The 21,822-nt window shown below is 37.1% G+C and overlaps 1 protein-coding gene across 1 annotated transcript; it reads left to right on the top strand.

Annotated features, from left to right (window-relative positions):
* The first annotated feature begins 13,290 nt into the window (after positions 1–13,290).
* LOC124115270 (hemicentin-1-like) lies at positions 13,291–21,487 on the top strand. Its single transcript, XM_048385002.1, has 8 exons — positions 13,291–13,371; positions 14,944–15,249; positions 17,691–17,960; positions 18,344–18,619; positions 19,047–19,310; positions 19,822–20,121; positions 21,138–21,242; positions 21,480–21,487. The coding sequence occupies exons 1-8, from the start codon at positions 13,311–13,313 to the stop codon at positions 21,485–21,487; spliced, it is 1,590 nt and encodes a 529-aa protein (XP_048240959.1). The 5' UTR covers positions 13,291–13,310.
* Positions 21,488–21,822: the final 335 nt, after the last annotated feature.

The raw sequence follows: 21,822 nt of genomic DNA, 5'->3' as shown, positions 1-21,822 counted from the left end.
TTTCTTGGGATAAGTAAGCACAATTACACATAGTACAACAGTTCATTGTTTGTAACATATTGATTATATAAAGTAGCATATGCTGAACAAACATAAACATTGCAAACTGTACTCAAATAGTAAGTTATTTACTACATTATAGAAAAGCAAAGAAATCATACTTGAGAAACTACTCAACAAATTTGAAACCTTTCACAAATAAAATGTTTGTTTTTTTAGGACTCCTACTACAAAACACTAGAAGATACGGTGTAGGTTGGAATACACCACCTACATGATGTATTAATGTAAACGACACACCGGTATTCAAACCTACAAACATACGTATCTGGCACCCCTCAGGGACTCTCAGGGACATACGGAATGGCAGCGCCGATGGGCAACCCGTGCCCCCAAGTATCAGTAACATGAAATAATATGTGTGAATACACTTGAATAGGTACTAACTGCAAATGATGCCCCAGTAATGTCTAACCAAATTGGAGATTTCAGTAAATACGAACTTTGATCAAACAAAGACACGTGGGCATTCCGGGAAGGAATAGTTCGCCAGTACACGTTTGTCACATTACTTGACTAAAGAGGATGACTTGGTCGGACTGCGTGATTGAGGATCAGTTGGTCAGTGAATGAGGATCAGTTGGTCAGACTCAGTGAATGAGGATCAGTTCGTCAGACTCAGTGAATGAGAGTAGTTGTTTGTCAGGATTGACGTATGACAGTGTCGTTTAGTAACGCAGCACTCGACAGTAGTAGAGGCGAGGCGCACATTCTATTTTTGATTGTATTGTACAAGGCTTATAATGTTTAGAATTTTGAACACTCACAATTCAAAACCATTCAGTTGAAATCTTTTATTGATAAAATGTTTCGTCTCGTCACAATGACCTTATCATAAAAGGAGGGATATTAATGTGTAATCCCATAAGATACCATGACTAGTTTTTCGACCGGTGAATATTTACAACACACCATGTTTGAGTCGCATGGCATGTCAAAGAACAGAGCAGATTTCCTCATTTCAACAACGAGACTCACTTTATACAAGGTTTGTTCTTAAAACGTTGATACGTGGATTATAAACTCCAACACATTCACACGATACAACTCAAATATTCCAACGATAAAGTCGTTAAGTCGAGAAAGAATTAATTTCTTGGCAAACATCACATCAGTAAAAAGTGTAATAATTTCAGAGCAATTGTGTTAACACTTAATTCGTATATATAAATTAATTCATGTGTATCTATTAACATTTGCTACAGGAGAATTAGAAGAATGTGCTGCTGACGTTTTGATGGACAAAATTCTTTATTTAATAATTATTTTTTTAATGCAAAATCTAAAACCGTCAAATGATTAAAGGAAATTAAGGAATGACATGTATTTATGTAAATGAGTACTGAGGACTGTTACGGATAACAATGTTAATCAAATATCTCCTTCAGGGTATTTTTGTCCCATTGAAGGCTGTTTCAAAGTTTTTTTTCGTGACAACAAACCTCTTTGGTGTCGTGTGGATTGGGAGATGTTACAGGAAAATAAAATAAACTTTTGGAGTATCACTATTACAACACCAAATATGGACGCAAAAACACACTACCAAATAAGGTATAAAGAGAAGTGTTTTTCCTTTGTCATTTCTACAAAAGGCACTAACAATAATAACCTCATAATAATAGCATTAATATCACATTGTCATTGTCGTGAATATTATAATAGATGTGTTCAGTATTAGAATATTATCAGAGAAACATAATAGTCGAAAATAGTTTTTCTGTTGTTAAGTGTTCTGATAAGAGTAATGTATTTGTGTCATACATACACATACAATAAGCACAGCGTGTTGATGCTCAATCCTCGTGACGGAAAGTTTCGACTTTCCTCAGTTCCAAAACTTTATGTATACATTCATTCAACAAAATGCTAATTTTAAAATATATAATTTTAAAATAACGTTTATGTGCGATATAACACAATAGTCTGCGTATGTATGGTACAATGTGGCTGTACACGAATAATATCAATATGCATAGCATATGAAATGGGCGTGTTCTACATGTGTATATGATCTATGTGCCTCTGGGGCAGTGGGTAAAGCAAGGCCCAGTTTCGATTCCCGGCATGCATTGAATGTTTGAAGACCATACAATTTGTTGTCAATATATTTATCAGTAAACTACATCGATGCAAATTAAAACAAAGCCATTACTAGACCGAATAGTGACTTCATATAAGGACAACAACTATAAAACCTGATATTCTAGTGGGCGTCGGGATACCTTAAGGATTAAACATCCTAACTCGGGTGCAAATTTGCATCCCCGTAAAATCACCAGTGATCCTAATTAATGAATGCGCTGGTTTAGGCATTTGTACTACTTAACATTGATATCAGTTCGAGTTTAGGAAGTGTAGTTTAATGAAGTATTATGCACCAATGCACGCGCATCTGCATATCAAATGACGAATGAAGAGTACACTCAAGGTAATAATTTGTCAAAATATGTATTTATGTGTTGTAAGCTTGCCTAGCTTGTTGTGAGCAAGTGAGTATGGTTTTACGCCGCTATTATTCCAGCATTATCACGGCGGGGGACACCAGAAATGGGCTTCACACATTGTACCCATGTGGGGAATCGAACCCGGGTCTTCGGCGTGACGAGCGAACGCTTTAGCCACTAGGCTACCCCACCGCCCCGCCTAGCTTGCAAGCTGGATTATACAGAAACATTCAAGGTAAATTTGTTCCCTGTTTATCCTACAATATGGTGTGGATTTTAGAACGAAACCAAAATTCGTTTAGTTTCGGGTCATATTCTATGGTATCCAAGGAAAGTGCTTGTTTTTATAAAAGCGACATAACAGATAGATGATCAGCTGTTCAGTTTAACTTATTTATCAACAACTTTCAAACCGATACATATCATTATGTTCATACTTAAGCATATTAGTATATCTATGCACATTTTAGGAATAAAAAGAGCCTAAATGTTATTCTCAATGAAGGTGTTTGCACAGTACTTCTTTAGCACCCTTTGACAGTTTTAAGTGGTTTTGTGGATTGTCACTTGTATTACTTGCAGTTGCTTGTGTCAATTATACATATATGTTTTGAGGATAATGCTTCTTTGTTGTCTTATTTTCGGAAAAGCTTTCATAGTGTTTTGCTGTTTCATGAAATGCCCGGTGGTCCTGTGCATAGCTCACAGGTCCCGAATCAGGGACAGTGAAGCAACGTCAACCGCGGAGAGGAGTTCGAAGGGTGACGCTATCGGGGCGTTGACTCCTGGGATTATCAAAGGCATCGGTCCTGCCCCACACGCGTAGCACATGTAGCACTTGTGTTTTCCCAGGGCAGCTTTATTCGATATATGCCTCAGTTCACCCATTTGTAAAAAATGGATACCTGGAAGGTGATGGTAATGTGAAGTTCAACCTTCTAGCGCCTGATGTATTGTCAACTTATTGTCCCCCTGAAAGGGTGTGTTAGACCACATCTTTGAAAGTATACTTATTTCTGCCACATTTTTAATTGTAGCATATGTGTTATTTAATATTTGGAACATTTGTCAGCCATCGCCAACAACTCACAAGGGATAGATATTTCAAATCATCATCTGTCAAGGATCTTTTTAATTGTATTATTCCCATTTAATTATTGTTTTTAAAAAAATATATAATTATAAGATTCATTTTGAAACATATGTTTTGGGATTAATAAATGATCTTTTTAGACTTGGTAGAAGGAAATTAGTTAACTTTGATTGTTAGTGGCTGTACCCTTGATGGGGGTTAAAGTAGTGTAAAATTATTGTCCCCCAGACAGGGTATGTAAGACCACGTCATTCGGTGTATTTGTTTCCTGCCATATTTTTTATAGTAGAATGTGTTCATTTAACTGTGGTTAAATTTGACAATACTTGCCAACACCTGAAGGGATGATGTAAATCCGGCTGGAGTCCATGCAGGTAGCAAAAGTATTGTAAGTCTCCATGGTCCCCAGCGTGGTGATCTACCTTCAGTTGGTGGCGATCTATAGCCCGTTTATATATTGTGTTGTTAAATGGTAATATATTTTTGCATACTTTCAAACTAGCTTTCAAACTGTCTTGTCACGATATGGCTGAAATATTGCCGATGTGACGTTAAACTTAAATCACTCACACACCCTAGCGCTTGATAAACCAACTTTCATTGTATACTTTCAAGGGAGAGGAAACTCGGTAGTAAAGCGTTGTCTGTAGCAAGTTTCAAGAAACCAATCTGCTATAACGCTCATTACTTATATAAAAAAACTAAATAATCTATTCAGTCGTTTATTTATATGGCTTTAATTGTAGAAAATATAATGAGTAAACTAGTGTTATAAATATATAATTCAATGTATAATACTTAATACATGAAGTGACCCGTGAAGATCCGGGGTAAAATAGGCCTTCAGCAACCCATGCTTACCGTAAAAAGCGACTATGCTTGTCGTAAGAGGCGACTAACCTGGATCGGGTGGTCAGACTCGCTGACATGGTTGATGCATGTTATCGTATCCCAATTGCGTGGATCGATGCTCATGACTGGTCCACACTCGCTTATTTACAGACCGCCGTCGTATAGCTGGAATATTGCTGAGTGTGGCGTTAAACAACAAACAAACAAACAAATAATACATGAAGTGTTTTTCAAAACTACATGTTACTCTGAGAAGTGAGGTGATAATACTTTTCAATTCATAACGGAAAAACAAAAATAAAGCATTATTACAAAATCATTGTCAGTGTTTTCGTCACATGCATTATTTAATTTGTTTTTTCTTTTATTGTATTGTTTTATCATTCCTCATGAATACGTAAGTGTACACACCTAAATCTACTTAGTTGGCATGAATGAATGAATGAATGAATGAATGAAACGAATGTTTCATATCATAACGTTTATCAATGGTTGCGATATTCTTTACGTTTATAAGTGAGCATTTGCTACGCCAGGCAAACTTAAAGTGAGAATAGTAGCAATTTGTATCAGGAATTTGGATGATTTTATCTTTTGAATGTGGCCGTGTGACAATTTATGTATGCGACACTGAATCAGTTTGAATTGACGATTTAATCCAAATACTTATTCGTCCATATATACAGAAAAAAAACAAGACTCGTCCAAGAAGACCCGGCAATTAGTCCCAAGTATCCTGTGCTAGGACCTCACTAAAGGTGATAGATGACGTGGTCGTAGTGTGTGACGTATTCTGTGTCATAATCTACGTGATTGCATGGACCGTTTCACATGCTATCAGTCACATATTCTGTCAATTGCAGGTAGTCTTATGAATAACATGAATAAGTTATATAGCAACAGTTAGTAACCTGTTTGCTTCGAAATACACATAGCCAGGTGTTCCCTATTTTCGCGGTCCATGTACTAAAGAATGGAGGTACACCTTGATAATGATACCTTACCGGACTGAGCTATTTTTGTTCGTTTATCAAACATCATTTGTCTGAATATTTACAATTGAAAAATGTCATCCATGGAGGACCAAAGAAATATGGGTTACTTTAAAAAACCACCAGAAATCTCCCGAAATTGTTTAATTTTTAATCTTCTTCGATAAATGGTTAATTACTTGTTTGCATCATTTTGTGCATCATTCTTACAAATTAAACACAGCTGACACTTCATATTATTAATTGTTTTGGATGCATTTTAAAAAGAAGTACATACTGACTATTACAAATATTAATTTGCAGACAAGAATTTAATGACCCAGAAATCAGAGCTCTTATCCTTATCGATAAAGATTTAACCATATTTTTTGTTGATAATTACACAGCTGAAAGACTCCAATGTTTCTCTTGCCACTATAATGTCTATTATTAATTTTCAACAGATACTGTATTTATTTAGTCCTTTAGTATTTATTATACAGCTGCTTTGTTAAATTAGCACTGCTGTTTCTATCAAATTCCTAAATATTAGCTGCACTGCACATTATACACATTTGCACATACATAGTTGATATTGATGTTATAAAGCCAAACATGTAAAACTTTTATTGATGTCAATGTCTTGACATGCCAATAAGGAGAGGATCTCGTAAGTGGATATTTCTATTCAAATCCTATTGTGTTTGGCCAATAAAATATGATATGCATATCATGACCTAGAGGTTTGAAATATAGCATAGTCGATTTAGTAATGCACCATTCGGCGGTTGTTGAGGAGAGGTGCACAGAGGTCGAGGCGAGGAGCACATTCTATTTCTGAAGGCTTATAATGATGTTTAGAATTGTGTAACACTCTCAATTCAACAGTATTCAATGCAACATTGATAGAGGCGGCGTCTCGTCTCAATAACCTTCTCCTGAAGGAAGGTCATTAAAGTGTAATTCTATTAGATCACATGACAAGTATTTCGCCTTGGAACATTCCCATAATAAAGTCGTTTTAACAAAATTCATGAACCACAAATCTAATGATCATACTCAGTAAGCATTAATATCTTAGCAGATGTCATATCAGTAAAAAGTGTAATGTTTTCAGAACAATTGTATTAACATCTAATTCGTGTATTTAGATTGTTTTATGTATATTTAATTATATGTTACAGGAGAATTAAACGATTACGCTGCTGACGTTTTGATAGATATAATTCTGTATTGTTTTTACAATTTTTTGTGTGCAAAATATAAACTGCCAAATACTTAAAAGGAAATTGAGGAATGACATGTATGTGTATTGTTTCGGATTACAATGTTATACAAATATCACCTTTTTGATATGTTTCTACCTTTGTCAAATTAAAGGCTTTTTATATTGCACGATACACTTTAAAGCTTCTATAAACATTTATCTTTCGTGACAACAAACGTTTTTGGAGTCATTGGGGATTGGCAGATGTTACAGGGAAATAAAATAAACTGTGGGAGGATCACTATTAGAACGTCAAATGTGGAAGCAAAACCCTCACAACCAAAAATGGTATGTAGCTATGTTTATTTCCTTCGTTTGCTGACAAATGTCATTTCTACAAAGGGCTCTCACAATAATACCCTCATAATAATAGCAATAATAAAATATGGTTATTTACCTTGAATATTTTGAAACATAACATTTTTACAGTATCAGAATGTTATCAGAGAACATGTTTTTATAGTCGATAAGAGTCATGTACATGTGGCATACATGCAACTACAATAAGCACAGTACTAGTGTGTTTGATGCTTAATCCTCTCAACGGAAAGTTTCGACTTTCCTCACTTCCGTTATTTTATATATACATTTAATGGGGCAAAATGGCAATTTTGAAAGATATCATTATAAAAGAACGTTTATTTACGATTTTAAACTTAACACCGGGTGTTTAGTACAATTAAGCTGTAAACGAAAAATAATTCATTGAGGATAGCATATGAAATGAGCCTGTTTTATATGATTTATGTGTCTCTTGGTCAGTGCCGTAGCCTGGTGCGTAAAGCAAGGACCTGTTCGACCCCCCGCTAGTATAGAATGTTTGAAGACCATTTTAGTTTTTGCAAATGCAAATTAATACAAAGCCACAACTAGACCGAATAGTGACGTCATATAAGGACACCAACTATAAAGTCTGATATTCTACTGGGCGCAGGGATACCTTTAGGATTAAACTTCCTGACAGGAATTTGCATCCCTGTAAAAACATCAGTGATCCTCTTTACTGGACGTAATTGCTAAATGTGCTGGTTTAGCTATTTGTATAGAAATACTGCATTCAAATGTATGTGCTACAAAAATACTGGTATCAGTTCGAGTTTCGGAAGTGTAGTTTAATAAAGTATTTCAACAAGTTCATGCACCATGGAATCTGCATATCAACTGATGAATGAAGAGTACACTCAAGTTAATAATGTGTTAACATATGGGTATATGTGTTGTAAGCTTGCCTTGTCGGTAAGCTGGATTATACATATAACCATTTCAAGGTAAAGTTGTACACTGTTTATTCTTCAACATGACGTGGATTTCAGAACGAAACTGACATTCGTTTAGTCCAGAGGGTAATATTCTATGGTATCCAAGGAAAGTCCTCGTGTTGTTTTGTTTTCGTTATATGAGCGACAAGACAGTGAGTGAGTGAGTTAAAGTTTAACGTCGCATCAGCATTATTTCCGCCATATAGTGACGAGACCAAGTTGATACAATCACAATCGGCTAATTTATGCAAAGTAATTTTTAGAAACAATTCATGAAACATATTTGAGCATAACAATATCATGTATACATGATTAAAACACGGGCTATAGGCCACCAGTCACCAAAGCTAGGACGTCTCGCTGGGGATCATGGGGACTTACATTACCTCGGCCTCCTGCATGATACCCAAGCAGGATTTACGTCATTACTTTAGCCACTGGTGGTTGTGCACAATGCTAGCCAATATTTTAAAACAATTAACAATGAGTTGGCTTTAAAACACTGGTTGATGATAGTTACATCGATTATGATAGGATTACGTGTCACACAGGGGGACAATAATTTTACGATACTTATAATAACGCCCTGGACTAAGCCAGTAATAAAATCAGTTGATAATAACATCACACCACATTTAAAAACAAGCATTTAATTAATCACATAAATATTTAAAATTTATTAAACAGAGCAATTTCCTTTAAATAGCTGATGATAAGATGCCCGCTGACACGGGAAAAGAGATCATTCATATTTATGCTTTGATAATGTGAATCCTTTGCGATTGCAAAGTCCACACACTGAAACAATATATGCTTGACTGTGAACCTTTCATCACAAGGGATACACTTAGGGGGTTCGTCCGCATCTGTCTTAAGCAGATATTCGTGGGTAAACTGACTGTGGCCAATACGTCACCGTGACGTCTTGACTGACAACCCAAGTTGGTATTACCGATTGTTGGTTTTAATTCGTAAAGTTTATTGCTTCCTTCTAGTGTGTCACACCTCTTTTGCATGAACACCAGATTATAACTTTTAATAGTTGGTTTCAAATCGCGGTACGGGATAAGTAGTGGAGATAACGGTTTGTCAAGAGCTGCTTCAACTGCAGCATCGGCTCTTGAGTTACCTGTTATGATACATGACTTGGCAACCAGCTAAAGACGATGTCGCATTGGCCAGTAGAAAGATCGTTATAGAGTTCTAAAATGTCAAGGATTATGGGATGATTTGAGGAGACACTTTTAAGTGCCTGAAGACAAGATAATGAATCAGAGAAGATGATGCATTTTTTAGATTGAGTTTGATGTTTAATATAGGTCAAAGCTGTTAAGATAGCTTTGGCCTCAGCAGTAAAACTTGAACTAGAATTTGATATTCTTGAGGAGACAGTTCTGGATCCAATGATGGTGTCACTAGCAACTTTGCCACCATCCTTGGATCCGTCTGTAAAAATGAACCTGTGAGAATTATATTGAGTTCACTATTGTTTGTTGGCTTGCTGATAAACCAACGGATTTTCTGAATTTTTTAGTTGGGTTAGAGTGACGTTTACCTTTGGCTTCACCATCTGCCAGGGAGAAGAAGACAGAAGTCGGGAAGGTGATCTTATATTTAGATCTATTTTAGCTGCAGTGATGTGTGGTTGAATTCGGATTTCAAGTGGTGGAATCAAGGGCACACCGATCCGTTCAGTTTCTGTTCCAATGGACTTAAGAGGTAAAATTAAACAAAACGTACTGAAACCCCAGTTGTAGTATATGAAAGTGAGAAAACCCAATCACAGAAATGATCTGCTAAATACAGAGTCGCTAATACGATTCCGGATAAGTCATAATCATGTGTTTATGAATCATGGTCAATAGTGATAATTCTAGATGTTCGTGAAAAGGATCACGACCACATGCACAGGCAAGTCAATTTTCACCTCAAACAAGTATAAGTCAACATAAAGAATTGTATCAGACATATCTTTTATCACTGAACGCCCTCCACATATGTATCACAAAACGCGTTTGAAAGGCTGATTGCCTGGTTTGTCTACAGGCTGCCTTCACGTGGCAGGCAACAAACATACGGTTATTTTTCTGTGCAAATTGTGAGGGTGGCGGCTGCTACAGGTAGGCCAGGACATGATAACCCTTTTCGCGAACACCTGGTGTCATCACTGATTTTCAGTGATCCGGTCATTTAATTGTCACCATTCCTTTGCATTTTACTCCTAATAGAATGTGATTATGAATCACAATGTGATTGATACGAGGAGCCTATTCTCCCCCACCGGTGGAACCTGTAACACATTATAAGTGGAACTTTGCAGATATCAACAACAACAACAACAAAACATGGTTTGCAGAATTCAAAATGACTGTGAAAGGTGGCTATTCTGTTATCTATATCATTCTAGATACAAGCGTTCATGAAAAGCGCAATGAAGCATTCATTGACAAATGCTAATGCGAAATTCGTGACAGATTTACACAATGCTTACAACAAAGCTTTTTCATTGCTGTATAGAAATGAAAGCAACAATATGTTCCGTTTTCGTTATCAGTGTTAACAATGGTGATCATGTGTAAATTACAATTTACTTCCTTGGTGCTACACATTTGCGCATATGCGATTGTCAGCAATAGTAAGTGAGTGTGAGTGTGAGCGTGTGTGTGTGAGTGTGAGCGTGTGTGTGTGTGTGTGAGTGTGAGCGTGTGTGTGTGTGTGTGTGTGTGTGTGTGTGTGTGTGTGTGTGTGTGTGTGTGTGTGTGTGTGTGTGTGTGTGTGTGTGTGTGTGTGTGTGTGGTGTTCAGTTTTACAAGGATATTCTACTCACAGTCTACCGAATCCGAGAGGGCCAGTTCTTTTCTTATCCACCCATCGGTGGCTTCAAGCAGAGTAACGACAAATAACGTCTTTTAATACGACACGTGTTTCTAACCTAGAAAACAGAACACAATATTTACAATCGCGTTTGATTTACTTAACAAAAGATAATGCACTTATTTACTTACCTCAAGTTTAGACCATGCCAAGTTTCAAAGAAACAGGGCCGTGCGATGAATGCAAACAAAATCATCGGTGCATGTAAGTGTGACACGTGAATAGGAAACACGTTTTCTTCTTATCACTGTGATAGTACGTACGTGTAATATGTATCCGGTTCCATGTATTTACATCATGGACATGAAAGTATTACTTAATCGTGTGTTTCTTGAATTAAGTATGATCAAAAGCATCTATATTAAATATCGTAAAGGCTTCTCGACGGGATAAAGCACACAGATAAAAACGCTTCTGTCCGGACCGGTAATAGATAATTATATAGTCAAGGAAGAAAGATTAGGTATATATTGGTACTACTTTCAATGTTTATTACCAATCATGGAATTGATATTAACAGGGTAGAGTGTAGATTTTTTATTTATTACTCACTTAAACTTAAACGAAATTCAAGGTCTTAAAAGTAGACTGTTGCGATTATCGTTGTTATGATCTTTCGACATAATGTTTTATTTATGAGTGATGCTCTCAAACTTAATAAATCCCTGATGCTTGCACAACTACAATGCAAAGTATTAGTCCTGTTATAGCCAACTCTAAAAACACAAAGACTTAACAAGCTAAAGGAAAGTATAAAGTTTTTAGGATGCATGCGCCATGTGTTTGTGCATCTCTGGTGTTTTGTAAAAAATAGTCGTGTCCATCGGGAGTAGAGTATCCGTCATGGAGTAGAGTAGATGTTGCAGAGCACAGTTGCATAGTGCTGTCTGCTGGTGAAAATTGTCCTGTTCGCAGTGTTGAATAAAGGTGTATTGTTATTAAACGGGTGATCTGTTTCGGCTGAGACTATCGCGCGAACGTATCAATAATTAACATTTAGCCACATGCAACAGTCGTGTTTCACTCACATCGATCTGCCAAACAATTGTCGTTTTTTATTTTTTTTCTAGCCTGTATCATGTACCTGATGTTACAACAATTACCACGTTACGCATGCGGTGTGGTACGATAACATTGAACACCCTCCAATGACAACACTCATGTTAGCACTCGTATTCCCGAGAGCAGCGATTGTAGCAGTAAATACTTCATGGGTTACACGTGAGTTAATCATACCGGAACATTTGACATCAACAGTGATTGAACACAAATCCTTGATTGACAACTACTTCATAACAACACAAAGCATTTACATTTGCTCATGGGGTGTCGCTTGTTTCTATATTTCTTAGTCAGTGGAGTGTAGACGGTGATCAACTGAATGGATGGCATAATGGTTCCCCATCCAAAAACATCACACAAGAGAGACGGGACTAAAGAATGGATTGAAAGTTATTACTTGTGGAAATCGAATGCATTTGTTTTTATTTAACATGTCATCCTCGATGTGAACTAAATTGCTCATTCATTATCACAAAAGAAATCGTCCTTGCGAAGCGGTCATTACATTGGACACGGTATACATTTTGTAATATGGTCCGCCAATGAACCAAATTTACAATGTCTAATATTCAGCCTTACCTCTGACAACACTCTTTTTCTTCTATGTCGGGGCGGTCGGGTAGCCTAGTTGTTAAAGCGTTCGCTCGTCACGTCGAAAACCCGGGTTCGATTCCCGACATCGGTACAATGTGTGAAGCCCATTTCTGGTGTCCCTCGCCGTGATATTGCTGGAATAGTGCTAAAAGCGGCGTAAAACCATACTCACTCACTCACTTCTTCAATGTCCTCAAGATTCGACATTATTGTCCATATATAATGACTGACCGCCATAAGATATACTATCATACCTTGACAATATCACGAAATATTTAAATGTCCCCAGCCAAGCTTAGCTTAAATCATAAAAAAAAGATAAAGTGAAACTACACACACATAACCATTCTCTTCAAGAATATATAATACAAAATTAATTCCACTGCATTTACATTGGCACTGCCTTAGAAAAGTGTGATTTCGTCAGATTTTAGGTGATAATAAGCGCTCTGCCTGTTAGACACAAGTTTAATATTGTCCATAAATGAACTTCTTTCATTCATTGACCTAGAATGTAGGTTTCAAATATACCACATTACGAAAAGGACCATAAGTTTATGTAGCCGAGTTTCAATTCAGACGAACTGGTGTTCTGCGCTATTTATTCTGCAAACATAACTGAACAAACATACATCGAATGAATCGAAGCATGGGACAGATGAACAAGTTTAATCACAAAAGCCAGAGACAGATTGATATGATTGTTAGGGAAACGTTTGGTTCTAAAACACGATGAACAAGGTTTTCCTCATTTGAAAGAGCACAACGATAGAGAACCTAACGGTGATGTTTATTTCAAGGAAGTAAATTCATATTTACTGCGATGTTACGAATATGGCGAGAGATCAGTCAATATCTTACCTTTTCTTACTGTTTTTGTCACAGAATGTTCATTGTAAGTATGACACTTTTATTTCAAGTATCCACTTATAGTCTCGTATCATCTAAAGGAACGTAAGAAAAGGGAAAGTGTATATGTCAGGCCACTAACAAACATTTATATGTCTACGCAACCTATGCGAAGTAGGGCAAGACATGCGTACCCTTTTCGCGAACACCTGGTGTCTTCACTGAGTTTCAGCAATTCATTTAAATAGTTATCACCGCAATTCCGCCTGTTACACCCAATGGATGTGTCGTCGTAACATCAAGACTGGTTGTTCTCTGACGTTGACGTATTATATTACACGAGATGGGGAACAAATGAGACATGTAAAAAGCAAGTGAATCACAACAATGGTAACTCAGTATTGCTCTGAGATTGGATATGTACATGCATAAAAGTGTGTGTATTGTTGATGAACAATGTATATATACCAACGTGGTTTCTCAGCAGTCTCAGATTTGCTTTGACCACACAAAGCGAATAAGGTACTGTGTAATGCTTTAGAAGGGCTTCTTTGATGCTGACAGCGAATTTGCGAGTTTCTATACCTTCTCGCATTTGCTCTCGGAAACCTTTTGAATTAGTAGTGTGACGATGCAAATATCTATCGTTTCCTCCGAACAAATAACACATTATAATCTCGACCCTTGTCACCTAGGGCAATTAAAGGAATACAGAAGCCGCTTATCTCGCCTCTGCCACTCAATGTCCCACAATGTGTAAATATTAAAATATCTTAGCGCCAGAAAGAAAAAGAAAAAACTCGAATATTCTCCAAAACAGATTCCATTGGGTATAAAAGATTATTATAATAATTATTATAAAATTAGCTGTGAAACATATATGAATGGATTAAAACGGTAAGCATATCATGTAGCACATTCTACGCACACTATTTGCATGAAAATGTAAGTTTGTTAGTTGATTTACACAAGCAGTGAGTATCGCGGCGTTTTACACAAGCAGCTAGTTGCTGTAACGCGGGTTCTATAATAGAAATATCCCAATGATGAGAGGCAAGCTGTTTCAAACCTACCGACATAGACTGATCACATGAGTCCCATAATATCCATGCTCACGTGGCTGGTCCATGAACTGTTTAACCTACCCCCAGCAGCCTTCAGGAAGCCAACGTATCTCGTTTCGTATATCTGTTTCTGTATTCTCAATATTACGGCATCTGTAATGCATATTTAAATACAACAAATCCGTAACGTATACAACACATTAGTAACTTGAAACATACAAATATATTCAAACGATTCCTTTGGACTAATCAACTGCATAAACGTGACATGTCCAATGTTTAGCGATACAACTCGTGACTTTAGAATGTTATTCTGTGACATAATGTCCATGGATCTTCAAAGTTCTTTGTTGTCTAGCGAGTATCACACTAAAGACACATGGCAAAATAAATACATACTAAACACTTTTAAACCATCGTAACAGCTACGCTTGCCTTCGTCCATAAAGGTTACATATCAAGAAGATAATATTCATTTTAATAACAAGTAATTGCGAAAAATCATTTTCACCTGATTGTTTTTTGTGAAGTATTATATTATTTTTCTCATCTAGGCACCAACATAAGCATATCTGGACCATTACAATATGCACGGATAGACCAGAGTTTGCAAATGACATGCACAGTACCTGAGAGTGAAGCTCAACTTGGGACTTTTACTTTCAAGAGAAACTATACCTATGGGATCTGTTCAAGGACGGTGACGACTTGTACACCACTTCTGGATACCGTTGGATATAACTGTTCATGTGGTGCACAAGGTGTTTTAAACTTAACTATTTTGAAAGTTAGGTTGCGAGATATAGGTATATGGTCTTGTGAACGTGCGTCCAGCAGCAGTCTTTACCTGAATGTATACTGTGAGTAAGATTACCCTATGATACTTTTACTCTTATTATCCTTTTCGTGTGTTTTTTTTTATAACATTTACCATTCCATTTACCATTTGACGTTACAAAACGTCTTTTTGTCCTTAGTTCATATCTTACATGATTGTTGCGTTTGTGAAAATAAGTGACAAATTATCAAAGTTGCATCAAAACTGGCAGAAATATGTTTTAGTGTGTGTTTTAATGGCGAGGTAATGGAAAACAACCTGTTCGATACTCATGTTTGAAATTGAATCAGTACTTATGTGACAACTATATAAGTTTTGTGTTCATACCCATTGCTACCCTGCAACCTTTCATACATGTACCGCCTTGCGATTACCATACACTGGGATGATAAATGATTTAATGCACTTTCACACGGGAGTCTAGTATGAAATCTTGGATTAACCATGCGTTTATTGATTTATCGGGATATAAATGATTAATATAATGTATATATGTTACAGTTAAAACGTAAAATCAGTTATAAGTTATACCTCATTAAATGTTATATTTAGGTATTATATATAACATCTTATTTACTCTGTTATTATACATACTAACTGAAATTCCCATGTGTTATACGTAATATCTGAATTGAAATTACAATGTTAATGCATAGTAGTTGACTGTTGTGTTTTTCAATTTGATTTGATAGGATAGTTCACTTACTAAGAAAATAATAAGAAAACATCTGTGTGTAAAGAACTGTCGAGTGATAAATATAATAGTTATAATAGTCCTTATATCAAATATTGACAGTAGTGGGTGACCTCGCCTAGTTGAACACTACCAAGCTGACGGTCGTTCGTTCCCCGATGCACGTTAGTATGGTACGTGATTACGTTGCCAATCGAGCGGAGACATTCAAAACTACTTTAGTGGAATTTCTCAATGTCTAAAAATAACATTACAACGTCACAGAACGTGTGTATAGAAAGTTTACTTCAGGACAGCAAACTAATTGGTAATTAAGACAATCATTTTCATTAAAGGCATATAGTGACATTGAAGTTAAGATGCGTGTCAGTGATGTTGTTAGCATGTCATGTATGTCTGGATTTGCTTCAGACAGTGATCTAAAGTTCACGTGTTAATACATTGAAAAAAAAACAACATACGACCGTTCTTTATGACAGATAATTAGAGGGAGGGAGTGAGCTTAGAGTAACGTCGCTGTCAACAGTATTTAAGTAGAGGACTAACTTTATTTCTTGATCCGTGGGGCTTTTGTTACAAAATGGGGTGATCATAGAATCAGTTACCATTCTGTCTTCAGAGGTTCAGGACAGTTTGTCCAAAATGAGAGCAAATGTCATCTGAAGTTCACTGATAAAGCAATTTGTGAAATGCTGGTCTTCCTCTTTGAAAACATCTATGTTATTGCTTTGGGAAATACATTTAGGTAAGATGTAAGCATCCCCATGGGCACAAAATGCACTTGCTGATTTGTTTCTTCATGCATATGAGTCGGAATTTCTGGTCGGAAGTCAAAACAAGGTAATTTGGCCAAGAAGTTTAACATGAGCTTCAGGCATATCGATGATCTGATATCGTTAAACAACCACCAAATAGGCAATTCCCTTCCACTGATTTACCCACCTGAACTAGAAATTAAGGACACCACCGCGACCGCCCCATCTGTTTCATATTTAGATTTATGCATAAAGATTCGGAGTGATAAAACACTCTCAACAAGATTGTATGAAAGATACAATCGAGCATGATCTTGATACCAAGATTTCAAAGAGTGTCATACGACTCTTGCTCAGTAGTTCTTGTGACCAAGGCTACAACATTCAAGGCCTCGGTAAAGCTTTGGAAAGTATTTATGGTGGACATGTGGAGGACATTTTGAAATGATGTCTGCTGCAATTCCTGTATCATATGTTCCTGTGTTTCTGTCAGGTGAATCATCGATTGCATTTATATGTGTTTATGATATGTGTCACCGGTGTGCAAGGACACTCTTACTTTTTCGCGAAGACCTGGTGTCATCACTATATGATAATGTTTCATAAACACATGCTAATGATATAGTCGGAGGACGTTTATGGTACTGACAATCCAAGAAACATAATCAAAACGAACACGTGTAACGGGACAACTCTGTAAAACGAATTTGGAGCCTTATCTGAACGTGTTGGATACGGATATAGACCATGTTAAAAAATTCACCAGAACATGTGCTCGCATTATCCCTGTGTTCAGTGTCAATAAATCCACACAAATAAATGTTTATGTAATTATAATTTACTGTGAATGCATTGGGTTAAAGTTAAAGAACATACACACATGAAGCGCATAGTAACAATGAATGTGCTTTTGTAGATCATAATTCTGAGCAATAGTCTGAGTATATATCACGGAATACTGGATATACATAATCTGATGTTGTTCATCGTGACAGGTGCATTGTTATGCTTCAGATGGCCCATTTAACAACGTGACTGTTGACAAAACTTCTCCCATGACAGTGATAGAGGATGTGACTGTATCTCTGACTGCCAGATGTTCTGCTGACTGTAACCCTGGCTGTAGCTACATCTGGATGAGTGGGACGCAGCAGGTGTCTCACAAAAGAGATCTTCCTGTGGGCACCTTTAGGAGAGGCCATGGGGGAGACTACACATGTACAGCAAGGAACACGGCTACTGGAGATACAGCTCATAGCCAGACACTCACAGTGAATGTACAGTGTAAGTATTAGATGTGTATCATGTGCAGTACAGAGAGAGAGGTTAGGAGGGAGACTACAGATGTGCATCTAAGAACACAGACAATATAGCGGTATATGTAACTAATTCACCACCGCAGTGAATGTTCAGTTTAAGTATCACATGTGTATCATTGGAAGAAAAGAGCAAGGCCCTATGGTAGACATCACATGTAAAGTTTGTGGACGTTGGTGTGTGGATGGGTGGGTGGGTAGGTGATGGGCGGAAGGGCGACTTCAGACGTACAGTCACGTACAAACACACCATTACATGTATTGAGGCCCTCACTGTGAATGTTCAACTGTCGGCATTCATGTTACTCATCGGGTCAAGATTGCCTTTCAATTCTCACTTGAGTTTCACAGGGCGTCCAACACTACCGACACACAACTGTCCCTCCTGGATAGTCACTGGTCAGACAGTCACCTGTAGATGCCAGACAACAGACAGAGGTAACCCTGAAGGCACAATCAAGTGGATCAGTCCTGGAGGTCAGACGTTGGCCTTCTCAAGGTCTTCATCAGTGTCGCTTCATCTAGCCTCCGTCCCAAAATCTGACAACGGCACGACCTTCATATGTAAGGCTGCCAACCCTCTCTCAATATCTGGAGGGGATTCAATCTACAGCGTAAATATTGCGTGTAAGTTATATTGTAGAGATTACAAATAGACAAATAGAAGACACATTATGAGTATATAAGTACTTGGCATAGTGATCAAATCAAATGACCCGACTAAGTTAAAATATGAATTATATTAAGTGTGATATCAGTGATGTTACATAGTAACCAAAGGAATTTAAACAGATCAGTACTATCGGATGATTACTATGTTTTCGCTGATACGTTAAGAATAACCTTGACTGATGCCAATATCAAAGGTAGATACAAAAATGTAAATAGCAAACGCAAAATCGCGATATTTTCGCTTAGGTATGACATGCAGTGAAAGATAAGATTTTCATGTTATAACTTGTTTTTTTAATGTTCTCACACGTTTCATGGGGTAGTATGATGTCTAATGTTTATAATTGCACATGGTCCAGTTAAAATAATAATTTTATTACAGACTTGGAGAGACCACAGTTGAATTTTGACAAGGTAGAAGCACAAGGGACTGCCTCAGTAACTGTGACATGCACCGTTGAGAGTAATCCCATTGCTGAGATGACAATGGAGAACATTGGCAGTGAGGCACAACCAGCATTTGGAGTTACAAATAACCTCACGTTTACAACAAAGGCACATTGTCTGCACGATAAGTTTCGGTGCACAGCTGAGAACAGTCAAACAAAAACCCAAATATCCGCTAAGGAACAGTTGAATGTTGCATGTAAGTTTAATTTCGAGTGTCGTTTAGTGATACAGTCCTATGATACAGTCTTTACAACTTCGTGATTGCCGGATTCCACATTCACACATCCAAGTCACAGCTACCCCTTGTTACATCCTGGTTGTCTACAGTACGAGTAATATACATACACTGTAGACAGCTTGCATACAGCTTCCACTGAGGAAAAGATTATTTCCATTCGATTAGTGCAACTTGTGTATTCATTATCATGGATGTTCAACCATGACTGTTGATTTGTGTACATGATGATATGCATCCCAAAGGAACTCTCAGGTTATTGAATCTCAGAGAAGATATACTTACAAGACGTACTACTGGAAAATTCAGTTGGATAGAAAGAATTTATTTTAGATATTTCGTTTCATATGCTCTACACGAAGTGTGAAGGGTTGACTCTATCATGACAGGAATATCTGCCTTCCGAACGTCTAACATACATGTAACCCGACAAGATGATTTGAACATTACCTCTCAACTAAATTCATTTTAGGTTCCCCGCGTCACGACTCCAGCAAGCAAAAAGACAGCATTGTAAACGGAAAACCCCAAACAACTGCATCTCTAATAGCAGATGTCATAGCCAACCCACTACCTAACTTCACCTGGTATCATTATCAAGGGATGACCCCAGTACCGGTTGTTGTTGGAACAGACAATGTTGTCCTCACTAAAGGTCTTCAGTCTGTTCTGAAAGTGCACATCAAACGTGACGAGGATTACGGAATTTATCGTGTTGTCGTCCAGAATCGTGTGGGCATCACTTCCCTTTTCTTCAGCTTAACAAAGGATGGTGAGCTCGAATATTGCTAAGGGAGTTGTTCACACAAAGCATCATGGTGAAACTGATACTTACTCAGATCCGTTTGGCCTAAAATTGAAACGATATTTTTTTGCCAATCATACTTGGTCAAGTCGAGGGGAAAGCGATCTTACAGATGCCTACTTTATCTGTTTCTTCTAAATTTCCCCATCTCTCGATCTAGTAACAATTGTTTGGCAGACAATATTGGATGAGTGTTACACAAAATGTGATGAAATCAAAACAACCAGGGTACCACATGTTTAACCTCTGAGCACCCTAGATTAGTGTGTTTATGTGGTTAAAAAAGAAAATGTTTAGCATATATATGCAACAAATACATTAATGGACGTACCAAAATTGGAGCAATGCTGCATTTAGTTTTCATTTTCAAATAATTATGCTTACAAAACAAAAATTATTTTTCCCCAAACCAGTTGTAAGTCACTTAATTTAGCTCGAAATCTGGCGACACGGACAATATTTCATTTATTCTTTATTCTATGAGGACGTCAGAAACGCATGGTTCCCAGCTCAGTGTAAAATATATATGATGTGGTAGGCGTCTCATCATTGGCATAGGGTAACATGTTCGTGTTTATATTTTTTAAAACCATATTGAGGGACATTGAGGATATGCTAAGAATGAATATTGTTGTTTTGCCATTTACATCGATTTCAAAATGCAATAACAAGAATGGTAATTATGTAAATTGTCCGAACAGAGATATGTCTGTACCTACTTTTCACTGGTCGTGGAGTGTTTTATTGTCTTATGGTATCACTTATGATATCTGTAAATGATATGACACTGAACATAGAATTTTTATGGGAAGTCACAACAATGAAGTGTTCTTTGTGAGTGATCCATTTTGTGTATTATACAACTGTCAAAAGAGTGTTGAAGATGAAAGACAAAATATGCCCTTTCAAGTATCCAGAGGGCTTTGACTTCGCCTTATCCAGTGAATCTGTTTCACGATCCTATGTTCATACACTTGTTTCAGTGTCGACACCAGAAATCCTCCCTGTAGCTGCCGGAGAGGGAGCTGTCATTGTGATGCTGATTGTAGCTATAGTCATCATTCTTATCAGACGAAGTCTCTTTAAAGGTACAGGCAGCTATATCAGTATCAATACTGGTGCATGTATATGTATTTTGATACTTAGTTATGTCAGGCAGGAAGAACTTGCAAAGCTCACCGGATATTATTTTCACGAATACACACTTTCGAGGTTTCGACATTTATGGGAAGCATGTGAAAAATCGCAACAAATATTCATTTGTTTGAATGTAGGAGTATTTAGTTGTTCAGAATGTATTATTCCTTGGTAACATACAAACATAGAACAATAGGATGACATTACAATAATTATGTATGTTCTGTGAAGGCCCGCATACACGTACACTGCATGAATTGGTATACACTTTGAAACTTAAACTAATTCACTTGTTAACACGGGAATGCATGTACATGAGAATCATAGAGTATCTATGGGGAATGAGAGATTCTCAACGCCTAAGCGGCAAAAATACTTCGCCGCAGCGTTGACGATGCATCATCGAAACCATATACATATTGTTTTAGGTGGCTCAAGACAGTGTTTGCCTGGACGGTATGTTGGGAATAGCAATGGTGAACCAATAACAGGCCTAAAACGAGATGTACGGGAAGACGGTTGTGTTTCTTT

Source organism: Haliotis rufescens, unplaced genomic scaffold (assembly GCF_023055435.1).
Source record: "Haliotis rufescens isolate VD_foot unplaced genomic scaffold, xgHalRufe1.0.p SCAF_53, whole genome shotgun sequence".
Classification (NCBI taxonomy): Eukaryota; Metazoa; Mollusca; class Gastropoda; order Lepetellida; family Haliotidae; genus Haliotis; species Haliotis rufescens.
The sequence above is the reverse complement of the archived record's forward strand: the minus strand, read 5'-3'. Positions and strand labels throughout refer to the sequence as shown.

Coding starts and splice junctions, on each gene's coding strand:
- LOC124115270 (XM_048385002.1), top strand. CDS start 13,311: ATGGCGAGAGATCAGTCAATATCTTACCTTTTCTTACTGTTTTTGTCA. Junction 17,961..18,343: donor ACTCACAGTGAATGTACAGT/GTAAGTATTAGA, acceptor TGAGTTTCACAG/GGCGTCCAACACTACCGACA. Junction 18,620..19,046: donor CTACAGCGTAAATATTGCGT/GTAAGTTATATT, acceptor ATTTTATTACAG/ACTTGGAGAGACCACAGTTG.